Below are 21,553 nucleotides of genomic sequence, written 5' to 3'. Positions count from 1 at the left end.
AATTCATCTATGTAGATGTTGCTTCCCCACAAGTGCTAGACAGACTAGGTTATAGAGTATAAAAATGTCCACTGCATGCATGGTACTCTGGGGAATCCGTCCCCGTCCACTCGGCTCTTCCTCTGGCTGGCACCCCTGCACCTCTGCTGACCCTCTCCTGTTCAGTTACAGGCCACAGATCTTCTACCCGTACGATCTGCCTTCTCCAGACAGCGTTTCTGCATGAGACCATGACTGTTTTCACAGGATTCAGTCCTTTAGTGCTTGAAGCCTGAACTCTCCCCTCTACTTTGGTTCTTGTGTTCCACAGAGGTACATCCCTGCTCTAGTTATGAATTAGGTTCCACTTTAGCAGAACCTCAGTTTCCTTTTAGAGAAGATGTAACTTGTATTTTAGCTAATGGGGAGGATTGAGAGGCTTTTGTTGTTGTTATCCGTGTTCTTTTCACTCTGTTGAGTTATGGATGTGCTGAATTGGGTTATCCTTATGAAAATCTGGAGGTTAAAGAAATTTTCAAGGGAAGTCCTTTGGAGCAAGCTTCAACTAGTATGAAACAAGTCAACAAAATTTTCCATTTTAAATAAGCTACAGATGGGCCATTCTCTCACTTCTCTTTGAATCTTACCAATAACAGAAATGATCATAAAATACATTTAAAAATTTATGACTGGGAAAATTTCTTTTGGTTACCCTTTCCTAAATAGTTTTACATCATTTGTTTAGCACTCTAAACTGTCAAGAACATCTAGCATACCTGTTTGATAGCTACCCTATTGTTTAGATGCAAAAGCATTGTCTCCATTCAGAAGTTGGTTTAACAAGACAAATGTCTGTTACATGAATCAGATTAACAACCTATAATTAGTACATGACCCTGGAATATTTAGGCAAGGACAATATTTCCACTTCAATTTCAAACAAAAATAATTTATTTTAAGTAATGTCTTGGCATTGTTCAAAACATTAATCAAGCCATTATGTCATATGACTTATTTTCTTTACAAAGGAAAATGCTCCATCTTGGTTTTAAAAAAGGCAAACCAGTAAGCTACATTAGAGATTAGATATAATGTACAGCCTATGCAGCCACATGACAAATAGTTTCTGCTGCTTTGTTATTACACAGGTAGTTGCTTCCTTCAGCTAAAGCCTGGGGTCTTGTATTTGTTTTATGCATACTGGGTTTTGTTCTATTACTTGGCAGGAGATTGTACTCCCTCGAGTCAGCTGTGTTCATTGGTCAGAATAAATTCCAGCATCTGACACCAACTCCATTAATCACAGACAAGCTTGAATAAGTGAGTAAGATAATAGAAAGACAAATATCTGGTGAATGGTGAACACTGTTTATATATGTATGCTATTCAGTTAATGTAGAAGAGATTTGAAATATTCTTTTGAGTCCAAGGTGTTTGCAACTGTCTATCAAAAAGGATAAAGGCCTTCTACATGAAACGCTTTATCTCAGGCAAAAGATGTAGGAACGGAGACATATATTACTAATATTCTTAATACCACCACCCTGAAAGAATACAGAGAAATTTCCATATGAAGCTATCCTTGTTACTTGTTTATAAATGATAGGCTCTTAGAATCAAAGCGTTGGGGGACATTTCATGATTATACTATTATATCAATACAGCACAGAATTTGGTTTCTAGGATTCTAATTAATTAAAAACCACTTTCTCAATAAGTAAAATCATTACATTTCAAAACAAAGTTTAACCAGTTAATAAGCTGCTCTACGTAACAAGCAGGTGTAGACCCTTTGAAGAAAACGGCTTTATACAGTTACACACCCATTGGGATTTTCACTATAGCACTGAAGGACAGATTAGACTGAAGCCTTTGTGATACTATTCCTACTTCTAACTGGATAATGTATATGACTGTAATAGTTTATTCACACACCACATAGTTTTTCAACTATTTCATCACTTTTTTTCAATTAAGACTTGAGGGATGTACCAGGACAGAGTTGGCTTCAACGAGCAGATTTCAAGTCTTAAAATCCAAATTGTACTTTAAATTTTATCAACATCGTGATCATAAAATGACTTTAAATCTTATACTTTGAGACACAATACCACATATAGATGCAATAACCCAGATAATATTGTTCCACTGTAATTTCCTTATCCTTACGCATTATAAGGTCAGCAGAAATATAACCTAAGTCACATTGCCATTTCACTCCTTTATGCAACTTAAAGCAACTTAACATGCTTTTTCTCTGATACAATGGTCTCCTTTATTTTTATGAGTTAGGCATTTCACATGCTTTGTAAAACCGTGTCTGAAAACTTTCAATTCCATTCTTCATGTGATGGGCAGAAATGTACAATTATCATCAAAGGTAGAGTTGTCATTGTGAAACACCTTAGGTTTATTAATTAGTAACACATATCTGATTCTTAGCCGGAGGGTGTTCTTTCACACTGAAAAATCAACTACATAATAGGGTACATTATGTGCAAATGTAAATACTGAAGAACTCTGCAAAAGTTTAATCAAAATCTGCTTTCAGTTTGTTAATGATTTCCCAAGAAAACCACTGAGGGAGATACAGCAACCTCGTGAGAACGTCATAAATCTCTTCATAATTAATTTTTATAATGGCAGTTTTGATTATGTTGATCCAAGTAATGCAGTGGTGGCAGGTTGGGTAAAGGCAAAGGTTTATTTTTAGTTTCCCCAAATGTTGTCTCACTTGATTTAGGAGGGCTTGGGAATACCCAAGAATTATCTTCCAGAGAATTTCTGCCATAAGAATTGTGTTCCTGAAAGTTTGTGCCATCGTGAGGAATGGATCGCTCATGATCTGTCCATGACTGGAGAGCTGCTTTCTCTGATAAAACCTTTGCATCTCCTGGTAAAGGGGAAGACGTGGCATGACAAAGGGTTTTGCTGTTTGGTGAGAGAGGGGCCTGTCTTTTGTATGTTGCAGTAAAATTCATCAAGTGCAGCTTTGTGCTGTCCTTCCCAAGGTCTTCCATGCATCCTGCTGGGGCACAAGCTGAAAAGAAAGCACAGGCTAAGCATCAGCTGTCCTGGTATTTATGATCATAAAACAGTAAACAAACACTTTGTTAATTTGGTTCATTCTAGAACTGGAAATGGACATTTCCATGTTAGTGCGATCACTGTGGCAGTGTGACTTGAAGTTGACAGATGATCTCAGTTCTAATCCTGGATCCGCTATTTACTGACAGGGTGACACTTGACTGCTCCAGGTGTCACTTCTCTCGTCTGCAAAATGGACACAGGAATCTTGTCTCGCCCATATCATAGTGAACATGAGGAAATTCCTATTTTAAAAAGCTGGAAACCAATTCACTTAAAATACAAGTAAAGACCCTGTTCCTGGCTCTTAATATGGCTGGAGAAGGCTTGCAGAATGTTTGTGTGTCAGTGGAGACTAAGAAAGCTGTTCTTAAGTTTTAATAATTTTGTTAGATGTAATATTCCTTAGCTTAGTCAAATCTGTTTTCCATAGGTGGTCCAAAAGTAAATTTTTCCAGAAATAACTACATTGTGAATTGGTGAGACCCAACTGAAATTTGATATATATTAAAGGCTTTTATGGATAAAACAATTTAAATTAAAAGCTATAAAATCATCTCATTTCTTGTCAAATATATATAATGGTAAATGTAAGTTCTGCTATGGTCACAATATAGGTCAAAAAAAAGCAAAAAAAATGAGTTTAGTAACATGTAATGGCTTAGAAAACAGACCGCTCTCCAGCTGCTGTTCAGCCACAGACAACACAAAGCAAGGGCGTGCCTCCCTCTCTCTGTACGGATACCAAGTGCCACCAAGGCCTGACTCTAGTTTTAAAGGAGAAAGAAACTGAACCACATTAAAAAATAAGCTCACTGCCCCTTTTCTTGGGAGGAGGTGACAGTGCTCAGCTTCTGGACAGGGTGACATGTGGGTCTAGAGAAAAGGTGACCTGGGCTTATCTCTGTCCACTCCGCAAAGCACTCAATTCTTTGTGGAGAGTGGTGGCCCCAGGCCTGGCACTGTCGTAGGAAACGTGCTAGAAACTTGCGGTTAAAATCCTTCACCAGCTCAGAAACGACACGACAATAAGCGTTTCCAAATGAGTAGAGAGCATTTCTCCTTAATTATTTTTTGGAAGTTCTATTTAGTATATAAGAGGCTCACTGAAAAATTACTCCATGAGTCTCATTTAAGAGAGGTCTTATTTCTACCATCAACTTAAAGTTGTCTCATATGTAACCCTGGCCACTGGAAAACCTGAGGACAAAATGAACCGTAAACTAAGTTGGGGCATGCCAAAGTACCTTATTGTTTTGCCTGGTTCGTAAGTAACTAACCCTAGAAACGGAAAGGCAATTCTGAATTTAGCTTTCTGTCCCAACATGCAACGTCCCCCACCCCACAAGAAACATTTCTGAGGAGAACTATTTATAAAATCTCTCGTGCCCTCTTTAGGGACAATTTGAGGTGCAAATGACAATTTTAAATTAATGATTTTTTAAAAAATAAAAAGTCACATCTCATTCCTTTAAAAATAAAGTTTACAGCATTCAAATGTACATTACACAACTTTACAGGAATACAATCATTACGTAATAAAAGGTACAAATGCACTGATTTTTCTCAGTATAGAAACAGCTTTGGCAAAGTAGCCACTACTAGTTAACACAAAACTCAGGAAAAGGTTTAATCAGCCAAGCAGTTAAATATGCAAAGCAATGAAAATTTTTGTTTGGTTGAAAGGGCTAAGTGAATATAGCATCTAGTCTCTATTCAAAACAATCTGTTCTTTAAGGAAAGAAAAATTAAGTTTACAAAAAATGAAAATAACCAAGTAACGAATCAGAGTTCTCTCTTTAAAAACAATTTAAAGAGCTACGTCTTTGGTATATTCTGTAGCACTGGAATGAAAGTAGCTTTTGGTGTCTTTTTTTTTTTAATATATGAAGTAGTTGTGGTAAAAGGTCAACTAGAGCAAACTTAACACCTCAGCCTTGAACACATAAGCAACACTTGGCTGAGAAAAAAGCCACAAGGGGAAAAGAATACAGTACTGAAGAAACACACATCAGCAACACCTTTATGTGTGAAGTTGACCAGTATGAGGCTGAAGCCAGAGCAGAGAATGGGTGGCTGTGAATAGACTACATATACTTTGGCTTATCAAACTCATTTGATGAGATTTCGATAAGATACGATAACGAGTTGCTCTTTGAGCAGTTTGGCTGGAATCAGTGGTTTCCGGCAAACCCTGACTTGCCTTTCTTGATTGCAGTTGGGGTTTTCAGCTTTCTTAGCAGTTCAGCTTGTACTTGAGTCACCAGATGTAAATTAGACATTTCTCTCTTCAGTTCCCAGTATGCACTTTGCATATTATCACTGAAATACAGGGTTGTTTTTTTTAAAAAAAAAGGTTAACGGTTATTATTCTCTGTGGAGAGAAGGGAATAACTTATAGAAATGAGCTTATCTTCATTTCTGCTCAAATTGTTGTGAAATAATACAAATTAAACAAAACATCCTCATTAAATAATTAAAATATTTAAATAGAGCATTATAACAAGTGAAAAAATCTTATTCACAATAACACTGACCTAATTTTTATCAATTAACTGAACTATATTAAACAGAAGGGTATTATAAAAAGTATTCTAACCAACGAGTTTAATAGTGCTCTCCTCAGGACTGAGATTTTATGATAGCCTATGATGTGCAGTGGCATTAATATATTTAATAGTAAGGAATATGGTCTTCACTTGCAAATCTGATCAAGAATAGGGCTTCCCTGGTGGTGCAGTGGTTGAGAGTCCACCTGCTGATGCAGGGGACACGGGTTCGTGCCCCGGTCCAGGAAGATCCCACATGCCGCTGAGCGGCTGGGCCCGTGAGCCATGGCCGCTGAGCCTGCGTGTCCGGAGCCTGTGCTCCGCAGCGGGAGAGGCCACAGCAGTGAGAGGCCCGCGTACCGCAAAAAAATAAATAAATAAATAAAGTGACATTCATTCATGGATGGATTTTGAATTTGTATTTATCTTTTGATTATTCTGTTCTGATGTTGTGAATTGAAATGCTGTTATCAATTCTGAATGTACACCGAAGCCCACATTAAAATTTAGGTTTCATGCATTCCAGTCTTTTATGTTTGACTGGGCTGTCTCATATTGTTGGTTCTAAACCAATGTGACATGACAGCACAAGACATGAAGAGCCAGCTGATTTCCTGGTAAGGGAAAAGGAGCTGGAGAGAGGATTATATGAAACAGAAATAAAAACTTCACAAATACCTCTCATTTTACCTCAATTATCTGAAAAGTTATAAATCAGTTATTTTAAACCTAATTTTATTGAGTTTCATCTTCCATTAAGCATTCTTATTTGCATATTCATGATTTTTTTAGGTTCTTAGTTGCCAACTAAATAAATCAAAATCTTCAACACATACGTAAGAACAACTGATCTCATAGTGTTCAAACAACCCTACTGCCTCTTAAAGATATTATTCAAATTTACATTACACAACTTTACAGGAATACAACAACTGATCTCATAGTGTTCAAACAACCCCTACTGCATCTTAAAGATATTAGTATAATTTTAGTAATAATGAAATCAAATTAAACAAACATGTCACGTCATGCTTCAATTTCTGTCTAGCTATAAACAAAAACCTTTAAACAAACTACAAGGATAACATTCTTCATATCTAAATCTAATATCTTATTCTAATTATGGAAACAACAGATATATTCAAAAACAGTTATTTTGAATTATGACATTCCTTTTTTGTCAAAATATTCCCATTCCACTCAGACTATAATTCTTTCAATAGGAGCAGGAGAATAAACTTTATACTGCTTTTGAGAAAAATCTACTTGTTTTAATCTGTTGTAACGTCATTTGTTAACCAGTTGTCTATTAAAAAACACAGGGATTTTTGCAGGTTTTTGATAGGTGTGAAATAATTACTTCACAAAAATTAGTTAACCACCTCTGCTTCGGCAGTCAACATCTGAGCCGTGTGCTACAATGAGTGTCTCACATAGGAACTGTCTGAAGTGTGAAGAGTCAGTGGTTCCTTGGTGCAATTCTGGGCATTCAGCATGCTTCCCAAAAAGAGTTACTCACATTACGTAGCAGCTAAGTGTAAACACTGTACATGTGCTAATTCATGCAGACAGTCATGATATGAATCATACAGATTAAAAACAGTGGCTTGAGATTGTAAATCAGTACCTGACTTGGAGAAAAGCAAGTACAGTACTCAAGACAGTGTTTGGATACTGGAATATCAAACATTGCATCATTCAAAATAGCTACCCATATAAAATAAGAGAAAATTATAATAGAGGTGTTAATGCAGCACTAATACACATTTTCCAATTCAATTTAATGAAGACTGCTTATAAATTAGGTGACACCAAAAACTAGGTCACCTAGTTTAACATATGTCTAATCTTTTTCTTTGGCCCTTAATGTCACCTGAATAGAAAACTACAGATATAAAAAACTAAAATTATTACTAAGTATAAGCTCTCCCTCTTGTGGATAACAAAGTAATGGCAGTTACTTTACACTTCATTTATATTAAAGTGCTATAGTCTTCAAAGTGTGTTAAAATTTTTTAAATTCTACTTGAACAAATCATTGCTTAAGTAAGACTGGACAATTGTCATCCACAGATCTTTAGCAGAGCTCCAGCTAACCTTTACTTATCCAGGTATTTTTGAGCCTATAAACTGTTCCCCTTCTACCTCCCACCAGCTGGGAATATAAATTAATTTTGCTTTAAATACCATACAAGCAAAATCCTAATGATATATATAGTTGTGTACAAAGAACTCATAAAGCTACTTGAACACTGAGATGCAACACCAAAGCACCCCAAATGAAAACCCTAAGAAATAAGACAGATGAGACAAAAAGTTAACAGTGGTTGAGCATGTACTATGTGCTAGACAGGCACCTCACCCGGTTCTCACACAAACGCGGCAACCTGGGAGCTCACTTCACACACAAGGAAGCAGGTGCCGGAGAACTTCCTGACTCTAACAAGCTGCTGTTCAAAGCTGCCTTTCAGCTATCCAGTCCTGTGACTGACTGCTGCCCTTTGTGGGTAACATTTTTCAAATCATCATAACCTTCAGCTTCATCACATTTGCCAACTACTGACTTCCAACACAACCTTCTTCGTCCCAGTATAAAATTCCACACCTCTAAATTTTAAACGTAATGAAACCTGCTTATCCACATCTCAACAAGGGGGCACATGTCCAGCTTACATAGTAAAAACTGTGTAAAAGCTCAGTTTTCTTAATTGACACTGTACGTTCAACTCTTTAATACTGAATGTTCCTTGTATAAGAAAAATCTACTTGATTTTGTTTTTTTTACTTCAGCCCTATTTTTCTTTAGCTTTTGAAAATTTATTGAACTATTACATTCCCCAGAGGAATTAAAATGAAAGTATGGGATAGTCTTAGCCAAGAACTAGAGACTTTGAAATGTATATCTTGACAACTGTGATTTCTTCAAACAAGCATCTTTCAAATATTTTTAATTGTAAGGCACAGCAGGCAATCATTTTACACTACAACCCATATTCTGTTATGTTCTATTCTGTTTTCTTATTTTTAAAATGCTTGTCTTAACTCACAAAATTTCATGATCAACTAAGGCAACACAGCACAGTGTGAAAAACACTAACCTAATCCCTATTTTCTAAACCAAGAATTTGCATCTGAAGAAGTTACCCCATACCTAGATCTGGCTTAAGAACTGAAGGCAACAACATAAAGGTAACCCCAACTAGTACACTGGCAGGACATTGGCCAAGTTTCTGATGGGCAGGGCTGTTATTGTTAAATGATACTGTATACAATGAGGAACATATAAAAGGCCTCCAGTAATTAACATGTTCACTCAGGAAACAATATGGTACCACTTTGTTCCCCTGGCAATATGATGGAGGAAATGCAAAAAAGGAGGTGTTCCAAAAAGGGGAGTTTTCCAAATAACTGGAAAATAATCCTTAAAAATACCTGAACTTTTAGTTAATGGTTTTATGGAAACATTCCTACGTGCTTTTCTAATATAGTAAACTTAATTTATCATCTGAATTGTTCCATTTAGAAGTGGATGACGTAACTTAAAGACTAATAAAACATAGGACTATAAACTGTGAATAGGTATAAATGATAAGGTAAAGAAAAAACAAGATAAAATGCAGTCAGGAATGAGGCTAACATAAAAATGCATGATATAAAGTTTACCAAGGGTAAGCTACAGTTTGGTTATTAGTTTTCTAGTTGCTAACCAGAAGAGGGAGAGCTAATCAGTTCTGCAATCCACACTGCTATGGGTCTGCAAACACAGAAATGTACTTGAGCACTGGGGAGCCATTAGGACCCGCTTTAATTACACAGTTCTTTAACATACAGAAACTCTTAGACTGAACTTAATTCATTCTAAAAGCTTTTTCTCAGTTGATACCCTGAATTGATACTGAGCTTTAGAGAATTCAAAACTACTTCAAAGCCACAATTACATAGTTCTCAGCCTCAGAAACCAGACTCATCTCTTGGGGCCTTCCTCCTCCTCCAAATCCTGGCCTAGAGATCCTTCACTGTCTTTTTAGTTATATGATGCCTTCAAACACACATCTTTTTGGTGGGTGGCGGACAACTTTTCAAGTTATTCTCAAAAGAAGTGATCCAAATTATGTAACACTGCCCATGAATGGAAGCAGAAGCCCTGTTCTATACCATGTACTTCTAATAAACTATATAAGCCCTTTTATTTGACCTACTGATTCTAACATGCTTCTTTCCAAAAATGGTTTAAGAAGGCTTATAAAAATGACAAATACAACAAAATTAATAAGGGGAAACCTAGGTTGACAGGAAGAAAGAAGGTAACTGACATAGAAGACACCTTGGAAAAATAATTCACATGGACGCTATACTAGACACATGTTTTAAAAAAAGGAAAAACTTCCTTGCTGTATATTTAGATGAAAGTTGAAGGTATAAGTGAACTACTGTTTGAATGGCAGGGCTGAGAAGCTGCAATAGAGACTCTGGCCCATGACGCCTATAATACTTACTGCTGGCCCTTCACACAGGAAGAGGGGCTGCACCATGTTTCCTCATACTGTTTTCCCCAACTGAGCATTTCTCTCCATTAGATTTTTGATAGGAAGAATAGGTATGAGATAATTCAGTAAATTTTGGAAGCCAAACGAGCAAACCATGAAGTCAAATGAGTATGTTTCATTGGGTGGAAGCATCCAAGGAGAGAGGGGATGTTAACATAGCAGAACAAAAATTATCAGATAAAACAATGCACTTATGTTACTTAAATAAAAATGATATATATATTTGAGAAAAAAAAGGGCCGAAGTAGCATACATGAACTCTGATAGCTACTTTTATTCTTACCCCAAGAGGACAGTTCTCTTAAAATTCATGTCATTATCAAAGAGTAAGGCTGTCCAAGTTTGCCCTTAAGACAAAGTGATATTGCTGTGTATGAAAATGCATAATTCTTCATGTAAAAATCAGAATTACAGAATACTTCTGCACAACTAGCTCCCTAAAATCCTATCTAAAATATTACTGAATATTCAAAAATTTTATCTAAGGCATCACAATATGCACCTTTCTACTGCCCAAGTTCAAGCCTGTTGTTAAGGAACAGTTAAATATTTTTTATAAATACATTGTGATCAGAAATTACATGCAGTACCCAAATAGTGTCAACCTGTTTTTAAGGTTAAATCATAACAGAAATCTATGTACCTATACAAAGTGGCCTACAGAATAATAATTATTATTATATAATGTATTATTATTGAATGCTGAAGGATGTTCATACCTTGAAATGCTTAGTCTTTGGAGATCTCTGCTCTTCAGATTGTCTTCCTGAGATGGATACTGTCATTGTTTAAAAAACAGTTTAAAAGTTGTAATTGTTACCTTCTATTTATTCTCAATACTTTATTACCCTACACGTGCTTCAGCTTTTACAGAATACATCTGTAACTGTACAGCATAAAACTAGTATCTTATATTCAATTTTAATGAAATAACTCCAAATTTATACAGGTATTTCTAAATCATTTCCAATTATTTAAAGTCATTAATGCTTTAATTTTCTTTAAAAAATACACTTGCTCTCACATAAAAGACCTTGGAGTCTTACAAAATGTATTTCTGATGATACCAATCTGAAATCTATATTCAAAAAAGGGTAACAAATTGATCAAATTACTGTTTCTTCAGGTATAGCTGAGTGAATTCCACCAGAAAATGGAAGTTTATTGGTATTTCACTTTTTGATATTATTACAAAGAAGTACCAAAATTTAACAGGTTGTTTAAAAAGATTAACATAAATTTCTTCTTTCCACAAGAAAATGACAGGGAAAGGACTTCATAAAGTCCTTATATACTTCCAAGTTTTAGTAGTTTAGGTTATAGATGACAAAAAGAACCTATAAAAGATATTTAAAAGTGGACTTAATACATTTAAGATAACTCTGTAACACACTTGTTTGCAATGCATTCAATTCAGGGTCTATAACAAATAAAAATGACTACCACAGGCACTAATTCTATTAGCAGAAATGGCCAGTATAAACTAAGAAAACAAAATTTAACTTTACCATTTCTTATTTATATAATCTAAATGATATTTTTTAAAGTGGAACACTAAAAAGCCACAAAAGGACTTCATAAGTCCTCTGAGTTTGGGAGTGTAAAATATCAAAATGTACTACAGAGGGCTTCCCTGGTGGCGCAGTGGTTGGGAGTCCGCCTGCCGATGCAGGGTACGTGGGTTCGTGCCCCGGTCCAGGAGGATCCCACGTGCGCGCGGAGCGGCTGCGCCCGTGAGCCATGGCCGCTGAGCCTGCGCGCCCGGAGCCTGTGCTCCGCAGCGGGAGGGGCCGCAGCAGTGAGAGGCAAAAAAAAAAAAAATGTACTACAGAAGTTAAAGTGTCTTTGGATCTGATTGTTCAGAAAATACCAACTAAATACTGTAAATGATTTAGTTGCATCTCAGGGAGCCCTGTGGAGAGGGAAAACAGAACTGGCCCACAAGTCAGAGGAAGTCTGACCACTAACAAAGCACATAACCTTGGACATTTTCCTTTCCTGTTCCTCATAGGAAATGAAGGAATCAGATCAAGTCACTTTTCGTTTCTCTGTATAATTAATTAAAAATACACATTTTAATTAGTGTATACTTATACATATACGCACAATGGAAACCTTCCTTGTTTTTTGTTTTTTTTTGGTGGTACGTGGGCCTCTCACTGTTGTGGCCCCTCCCGCTGCGGAGCACAGGCTCCGGACGCGCAGGCCCAGCGGCCATGGTTCACAGGTCCAGCCGCTCCGCAGCATGAGGGATCCTCCCGGACCGGGGCACGAACCTGCGTCCCCTGCATTGGCAGGCGGACTCTCAACCTCTGTGCCACCAGGGAAGCCCAATCTTACTTGTTTTTAAAGCCAATGATAGTAAACAAAACAAAACAAAAAACCTAACAGTTTTGCTTGGTGAAGTATTTCTCCAGCTACCACCTAACAATTCAGAAAATCTAACGTAAATTAGTAAAAAGCACAAAGGAATTGTCTCTAATACTCAAAGACCCTGTCCCTGGCCAGTCATCAGTTTGCCATGTTCTAAAGGCAGTAATGGATATGTTTCCCAACTTGTGCCATCTGATGTTGGAGTTTCACATAAATGGGCCCATAGCTACAAAATCCTCGGAAACACTGTTCAAGTTAAATAGGTTCCTGTACTTCAGGACTGCTCAGAACCTTTAGTACACACAGCACACTGTGCATCTCCAAAGAGGCTGTCATTGGCTACCTTAGGCATCTACACCAACTCCATTTACTGAGCCAGTGTTTCCTACGCTTCAGTCCTAGTGGTCTGTTTTTCTAAAAGGATCCACTGTTCTGAATATAAGTGGCTGGAAAACTGGAGGATACAGAAAGTAAAGAAGGCCCATAGTGGAAATGACCCTGGAACCTTGACCTCATTTAATACCAAACAATCAACTGAGCTCACTAAGTACTTTAAAAAAAAGCAAAGCCCCCAAAACACCACTATTCTGTCCATGTAGGATGCTATTTCACACTTCAGAAGGTATTATAAAATATGTTTCACAGAAAGTACCATCTTAAAAATATTTGTAAGTATGGCTACAGTAGATATAAGATTATTAATGTGAAAATAAATTTTCTCTCCATAGCTTGCTCTTTGACTCCCATATCCAAGAGGACTCTGACCAGTAACACCTTTGAAACAAGACTGAAATGTACACATCCCACAATACCAAGACTTAAACTTGGAACCCTTGATAAATTGATAAATTTCCACTCCATCTTTCCTTGGTTCATATCTCTATATTAGTTGTGAGCATTTTTGACTTTAAATCTCCCCTCCTCCAGCCAAATAAATTCCTATGAAGAAGGGACCGTGTCTTAAATCCCCTTTTCAAAAAACAACTTCCTCCCTTCCCTCACCTTCAACTCTTAAAGTTTCTTAGTCTCAGCAACAAAGACTCAGCAATAAAGCAACATCATCAGCAATAAAACAAGTGATTTCTAAAGTTTCTTCTACCTTCAAGTCTGTTTCTGTGATTTGTGAAAGATCAATTAAACTAAAAGCAAATTTATCCTCTAGCACCACCTAGTGGAAAACAAATAATAAGAACTGAACTGTATTAACACATATACACATATACACCCCTAAAGCGCTTTTCTGGATTACCCTAATTAAAATTTTTGAAACACATTCACTTATTGAATACCCTATGTACTAGGCACCACGTTGCTTAGATATTTAATGTCAAGTTTATAGAAAAAAGTTCAGTTAAATGAGTTTGCTAATGTCACAATAAGCAACACAATCATGAACCAAGTTTTTATGATTCCATGGTTCTGCTTCTTACTCTATAAGGAGATATCCATTATTTATAAAAGCTATCAAATCATTTCAAGTAGAAAGTATATACTGACAATTGTAATTCAGAGCTTCAAGATGCAGATCTTTTCCTGCAAGCACATCTTTTTAAAAGAAGCCTCTCAAGGGCTACGGGCAACTGGGCTTGCAGGACAGGATGCTGGAAGCTGCTAAAGGAATTGTGCATGTGATCACAGGTGCAAAGCTAGGAAAATCAACTTCAGATGTCAAGTAGGAAAAACAATTTTTTTTTTCTCTAATGGGAGGTGATAGTAATTTTTATAGTGGGTGTTTCCCCTTTATCAGGCCTGGGGGCTCCAAATCAAGTTCTCACTGTCCAGTTCAGAGGAGTTCACTGGGTAAAGGCCAAGGTAGGATGCTATATTATTCTTAATGCCTGTCTCATTCTTAACCAGTGGTCACCTTCAGTAAAGACCACATTACAGACGAGAGACCTGTTGGCTCATCTAAGGACACTTGGGACTCAGGGCAGAGTGCTGGCTGGCAGTCAGGAAGCGTGGGCGGAGCTCCTCTTTCAGATGGTGGCTGCTCAGAAGAACCTAGGGTGGGGACATAGCTCCTTAGTAGTGCTGGATAATCTGATGGGCAAAATGTTGACCTGAGAAATAATTATCTACGTGGCTACCTTAGTTTGAAATACATTAAGTGTATAGAATGTATATAATGGCTATTGAACTCCAGACTATTAAACTTTTCAATTTCTTGTAATAACTATTTTAAACTTTGTGTTTGGAGCATTGCTCCCACACTGCTCTGCTTCTCTATCATTCCTTCTTTTTATTCTCAGCATTGTCATGACATTGAAAACATTTATCCAAGCTTTTCTGAACCCAATGTAAAGTTGTCCCTCAGTATCCTATCCACGGGACACTGGTTCTAGGATCCGCAGTGGGTACCAAAATCTGCGTATGTTCAAGTCCCACAGTCGTCCCTCTGTATCCTCGGGTCAGCATCCGTGGATTCAACCAACAATGGATAGCGTAGTCTACAACCTGTGGTGGCCTCGATCCACAGATGTGGAACCCATAGATACCAAAGACCGACTGTATACTTACTGAAAACAATCCTTGTATAAGCTTGTATAAGCAGACCTCCACGGGTCACAACCCCATTGTCCAGGGATCACTGTATTAGTAGACAGACTCTGGGTGAGGACCTGAGAGGCAACTTGTGTTTCAGTGGATGACTTCAGGCTAACCACACTTTAGCAGCTCAAGCAGGGTTTTTGTTTTGCTCCCCACCCCCACCCCCCGCTCCGCCAACCCCAATTCTTGCATTCTCAGCTATTAGCTGAAAATTAAAGTTGCTCCAAAAGTATTAGACTTCTGAGAATTAGTGGATGCTGTAAAGTTTTGTTTTAATAATTCTAAAAGCAAGTCTCCTGTCATGTCTAAATTAATCAAATTATTATGTTAAATGAAGTGGGAGACTTAAAACCTGAGTTCTCTTTAAACTTTACAGAGAAAAAAATGACTTAAGGAAACTGAAGGAAAGGAAGTCTGAAAGAACAGCTTTAATAAATTAATAAACTAATAAGGTTTTTAAAAATTAGCTTTTAAACAACAAAATCATAATATAATTCTGGGATTATGCTAAAAGTATAGTTATCATATTTTAGCAAAAATGATTAAAGGGGAAGATAAAGGTGAATTTTCAGATAATGTGACTCTCTAAGTAGTTATAATTTATGTCAACTCTATGATTTAACACTTAGTTATAAATCTTACATATGATGCACACATATGCATGCTGAATTTCTCAATTTAATAATTCTGTAATACCGTTTGTTTGGCTTTTTGTAGCTCTATTTTGAGATCTCTACATTCCTTCCTCATCAGTTCCAGTTCTTGTTCCAAACCATGGATCTTCAGGTCACAGCTCAACTTTTCCACCTCCCAGTTGGATGAAGGTGGATTTAAATTTCTTATCACTACAAAAAGGATGGACATTAAAATTGTTATTTCTGACTTCTACATTGGTTGCAATTCGAAAAAGATTATGCCAATAAAATGCAGGTTAAAAGAAAAACCAATATAAATAATGAACAATTACTAAGTTTCTGAAAAACAGTAATTACTTTCACGTATCTATGCTAATAAGAAATCTAGCAATCTTATTTTAGAATGTATTAATTACCCCTATCCCTGATTTTTGGTTTAGGTTAAAGAGCAAATTTGTCAGCCTGAAACTTTAAAATATACAACACATATCAAGCATATGCTGAAATTATAGATGGATGAATAATCTATATACGTCAAGGTTGAGAGTGATAAGAATTAAATGAAGTGAGTAAACTGATGCTCACTCAGCTCATCACTCCATCTAGTCCCTTTAGAAAGTATAAAGTTTGACCATCAGGCCTAGAACATAACTTCCGAACAATTTTATTCATAAACATTCCATTGTACAAACTCAATACCACTGGATATGGACTAACCCTTGACTTGGTTCCTTAGGCTCTGTACATAGAAAAAGACCCAATCAGCTGCCATGAGAGATCTCACCTCAACCTCCCATCAAAAGGTCTCTCAGAGGCCTACTTGTCAGCTTGTCTCATCAGAATGAATGTGCATGGGAGCAGGCTAATACCCATATCTCCCACTCTTAACTTTTCAACATAGCATCTCATCTGCACATTTTAACAACCTTTAGAAATTGGGGCGGGGGGAAGCAACTGTAACTACTCAATGACAGGGCGTCTAGCAGTGGGCAAGAGGCTTTGGAGAGAATGGGGTTCTACTCCTTTCTTCATCTACTTCACTGCAAACTAGCCCTGAATAAAAACCATCAAATTTTCTCTAGGAAAAGTACAATTTATATCCAAGGAAAAGTTAAAAGTTGATACTTTGTAAAAGCAGAGCAATTAATATAAGCCTAAAAATTAAAAAATAAGTCCTTAGGATACAGATATAGCAAACTGATCATGGATATAACACAGGAATAGAAAAATCTATTAATTGCGTTAGAATAATTATAACACGTTTAAGTGGCCTACCCTGCTGAGTTTCCACCTCTGTCCTCAGCTGGAGGAGTTCTACTTCTTTAGATTGTAGCTGTTCATTCAATACTTTCAAAGATTCAGAGTTGTCTTTATTCTAGTTAAGTAGAGAAAATGCCAAATTACATTCAATAAAATCTATAGGTTGGTATTATATATTAATTTTCAGGTAGATGTTGAAAAAACTGATTCTATCCTTTGAAAAGCAAGGTGGGAAATGAACTCAGTTTTTCACTAATCTTTTTCTAACTTAGGACATATTATTCACTGGCTTTTTTAAAAAAACACAGTGATAAACTCTACTAAGTCATGATTTTTCAAAAGAAGTTAGTGGTGTTAGATGTACTTCAGACCTAAACATCAAAAAAAAAAAAAAAAAAAAAACAAAAGGACCTAAACATCATTACATATTGAGTACGTATTTTGTATAGAAATAACTTACAAATATTCCTATCAAAATTTTCTATTTTTGCCTTGACCATGCAAATTTTTTATCTAATAAGTGTAAATATCTCATTTCTAATTTTAACCTCTTGAAGGAGAAAACTCATTTACAACATACAGATACCATCCTTTTCAAACCAACTTACCATTTTATCCAATTTGCTCTTCAAATTATCTCTGTCAATGCAAACCTCTCGATATGCATGGTAGGCCTTATTTACTTGTTCTCGTCCCACAGAACTTGTTTCTTCATCCTTTCGAGCTCCTATAAGCTAATGGTATAAAATTAGAAGACAAGGCTTAAAAGGATGTTCTACATAAGAAAATAAGTCAGTCTTCTATGGCTGCACGACTTACCTTAATTACTCTAATGCAGGGAATAAAGCCTGGACCTTAATTACTCTAATGCAGGGAATAAAGCCTGGACTACAATTAAGTGAACATTTCACTTCCACACAATTAAGCTTTACTGATTAAGAAAGTAAAAAGTACAGAACAGATACTTTTAAAACTCTTCTTTCAGGCTTTTACTTAATCAGTATCTTATACTTTGTAGTTAACTATTTATAGTATTAATTCGTCATACTAAACACAGTACAGCATTCTTTCATAGTGCTTATGTGTTTCCAAGCCAGCACACAGTATTTAATTTCCATCATCAGAAAAATATCAAGTTAGTGTGTACTTGACATTTTAAGGAATAGACGTGTTAGTTCAATTCCTATATTATTCCAGAAGAGAAATTATTAGGATTGTTGGTCACAAAGTACAGAAATATTTCCAATGTTACTTATACCAAATCACATTTTTCTATTGACTTTTAGAATAAACCTAACTACAAGCTCCAAAATGTTACCTTTTGTCACTCTATCCAGTATGTCACAATTTTATTTAATAGTCATTAAGAAAATTCATACGAATACAAAGAAATTGATTATTTTTACAACTGAGTCTTTTCTTACTTCCTCCAAATGAGTGAAACTCTACCAAGCCCTATCCTTAAGTTTTTATAACTAGATCATTTCCTTCCCCCTTTGTGCAAGCTGCTGTCTGTAATGTAACACTACACCGAAGATCTAAGGATCATAAACTATGATCTGAAGAAAAATGAACTAAGTTAAACTTTAAAAATAAATGGATGCGTGAGGAAGATTTCCCAATAAATGGATAAGTGAGGAAGATTTCCCAATAAGCTAAGTAGATCTGATGATTTATAACTGAATCAGCTACCTTGCTTATGTATTCTATAACAGTTTCTGCATTAAAAGGTGTAAACAGAAGACATTAATTCATCAGTTAAATGCATTCTTATTACGTGTGTTCAAGAACAAAGGAGAATGTTGAGGTAAAGATGTCAGTCGTGGTAAAATTTTAGTACTGACGAAAACGTTATTAAACATATCAGAACAATGTTCCAGGAACTTCTTCCTTTGACACTTCATTTCCTTTGTTGGTATATAATTTTTTGCACATATTAAAAAATCCTGAATAAAATACATACAGCTATGAAGGTAAGGCAATCTGATAAAAAGAGGTAAGAAAAATATTTGAACTTTAATCCCTTCATGTTGTTAATCCTATTCTGCAAATATTCACCAAGCACTATGATAAGTGAAACACAGTAGGCTAAGTAAAATGCCCAGGGTTTTGAGATTAGCAGTGAGTTATCCTTAGAAATTTGGTACTCATGGAAGACAGAGCAGAAAAATATTTAAAATTTCAAATGCTTTGAATTATTAAGTCACAAACATAATGAAGGTAAACAGATAAATTACCTTTTCTTCCAAAACTCTTATTCTTTTTTTTAAGAAAGAGTTCTCTTTCTCTGAATCCTTAAGTCGTTTTTTGATGTCTTCATATGCAGTGACAAGGGCAAAATGTGAAGCAACAGATTCATCTCCTGAATATATTGAGACTGGAGTCACTGTATCTCTCCTATGGGCTTTTTCATGATTCAGAATGCAGATATCATCTTCTACCAGTGCATCCATGACAGCTATTTAAAAACATAAAATAGAATGTCTCATTGAATAAATGAGCAGAAAAAAGAGGGTATATTTGGAATAATGTGAATATTGGGGAAATGTTTTAAAACTCCTATTTCTTTTTCATTTTTTTATTGAGATACAGTTGATGTATAATACTATGTAAGTTTCAGGTGTACAACACAGTGATTCACAATTTTAAAGGTTATATTCCATTTATAATTATTATAAAGTATTAGCTATATTCCCTGTGCTATACAATATATCCTTGTAGATTATTTATTTTATACATAGTAGTTTGTACCTCTTAACCTCCTACCCCTATCTTGCCCCTCCCCCATTCCCTCTCCTCACTGGTAACCACTAGTTTGTTCTCTATACCTGTCTCTTTGTTATATTCACTAGTTTATTTTTTAGATTTCACATATAAGTGATACCATACAGTATTTGTCTTTCTCTGTCTGACCTGTTTCACTAAGCATAATACCCTCCAAATCCATCCATGTTGTTGCAAATGGCAAAATTTCATTCTTTTTTATGGCTGAGTAGTATTCATTCCATTGTACATATATACCACATCTTTTTTTCTCCATTCATCTGTCAATGGATACTTAGGTTGCTTCCACATCTTGACTATTGTAAATAGTGCTATGAACACTGGGGTGCATGTATCTTTCTGAATTAGTGTTTTTACTTTTTTTGGATATATACCCAGGAGTGAACTTGCTGGATCATATGGTAACTCTATTTTTAGTTTTTTTGAGAAACCTTCATACTCTTTTCCATAGTAGCTGCACCAATGGCTTCTTGATGATAGCCATTCTGACAGATGTGAGATGATATCTCATTGTAGTCTGAATTTGCATTTCTCTGACGATTAATGATGCTGAGCATCTTTTCCTGTGTCTGTTGGCCATCTGTATTTGGAAAAATGTCTATTCAGGTCTTCTGTCCATTTTTTAGTCAGGTTGTTTGTTGTTTTGATGTTGAGTTGTATGAGGTATTTACATATTTTGGATATTAACCCCTTATCGGTCATAACATTTGGAAATATTTTCTCCCATTCAGTAGGTTGTCTTTTCATTTTGTGGATTATTTCCTTTGCTGTGAAAAAGCTTTTAAGTTTATTTAGGTCCCATTTGTGAATTTCTGCTTTTGTTTCCTTTGCTTTAGGAGATAGATCCAAAAAAAAATACTGCTATGAATTATGTCAAAGAGCGTTCCGACTGTTCTCTTCTTTATGGTTTCAGGTCTTACATTTAAGTCTTTAATCCATTTTGAGTTTATTTTTGTATATCTTGTTAGAGAATGTTCTAATTTCATTCTTTTACATGAACTGTCCAGTTTTCCCAGCACCAGTTATTGAAGAGACTGTCTTTTCTCCATTGTATATTTTATTTAAAAAAATTTTGTTTTTTACTGAAGTATAGTTGATTTGCAATGTTCTGTTAGCTTCAGGTATACAGAACAGTGATTCAGTTTATGTATATATAATATGCGCGCACACACACACACACACATGCCTGTTACGTTTGTTTTGCTTTATTTCAGACAACATGAATACTAAGGGAAGGTTTTGTTTGTTGTTTTCAGGGTCTGGTCTTCCATCATTGTCTATTTGCTTTTCTGATTTTATAACTGAAAGCTTCCAATTGCTCTCAACTAAAGTCAGAGTTTGGCATGTCCAGTGATTTGTTTATATCTAGGATTATAGGAAAGTTAGGCAAAAATAAATGTGTTTACTACAAATCTGAGTAGTTGAAACCTATGATTCAGTCATTCTTCACCAACACCAATTTAACAATTTCTAACCATGTAGGACAACTCCTTAAGTTAGATTCTTTGCCAGTTTATCAAGAAAGTTGAAAAATACCCCAATATGCCCCCAAAATGGCAGATCCTCATAACCATAATTAACTCCTGCTGCTTCCAGTACAAAACTGCACTTTCTCCTAATGATGGATAAAGAGTAAAGTTTTCTTCCTCTGAAGGGTTTACTTTTTCCTCTCTGGATTCAACTCTGTTCCAAAATAACAGTAAACATCATTCGAATCACATTGCTAGTAGTTGAAATCCTCATATTTCCTTTCCAAAAGGAAAGTATGGGTTATTCCCATACTGCAAACCTC

The 21,553-nt window shown here is 35.9% G+C and overlaps 1 protein-coding gene across 2 annotated transcripts in view; it reads right to left on the bottom strand.

Annotated features, from left to right (window-relative positions):
- Positions 1-907: 907 nt before the first annotated feature.
- Positions 908-21,553, bottom strand: part of AZI2 (5-azacytidine induced 2) — a 36,707-nt gene continuing 16,061 nt past the window's right edge. The window contains exons 2-8 of one of the 2 annotated variants that reach the window (XM_060162491.1): positions 19,215-19,435; positions 17,586-17,711; positions 16,993-17,092; positions 15,779-15,927; positions 10,882-10,940; positions 5,270-5,388; positions 908-3,019 (exon numbers count right to left, since the gene is read on the bottom strand). In XM_060162491.1, the coding sequence (XP_060018474.1) occupies positions 2,607-3,019; positions 5,270-5,388; positions 10,882-10,940; positions 15,779-15,927; positions 16,993-17,092; positions 17,586-17,711; positions 19,215-19,430 (1,182 nt within the window). In that variant the 5' untranslated portion in view covers positions 19,431-19,435 and the 3' untranslated portion in view covers positions 908-2,606. The remainder of the gene's footprint in view (positions 3,020-5,269; positions 5,389-10,881; positions 10,941-15,778; positions 15,928-16,992; positions 17,093-17,585; positions 17,712-19,214; positions 19,436-21,553) is intronic. The other variant, XM_060162492.1, reaches the window with a different exon arrangement.

This window comes from Lagenorhynchus albirostris, chromosome 10, assembly GCF_949774975.1.
Source record: "Lagenorhynchus albirostris chromosome 10, mLagAlb1.1, whole genome shotgun sequence".
NCBI classification, from domain to species: domain Eukaryota; kingdom Metazoa; phylum Chordata; class Mammalia; order Artiodactyla; family Delphinidae; genus Lagenorhynchus; species Lagenorhynchus albirostris.
The sequence above is the reverse complement of the archived record's forward strand: the minus strand, read 5'-3'. Positions and strand labels throughout refer to the sequence as shown.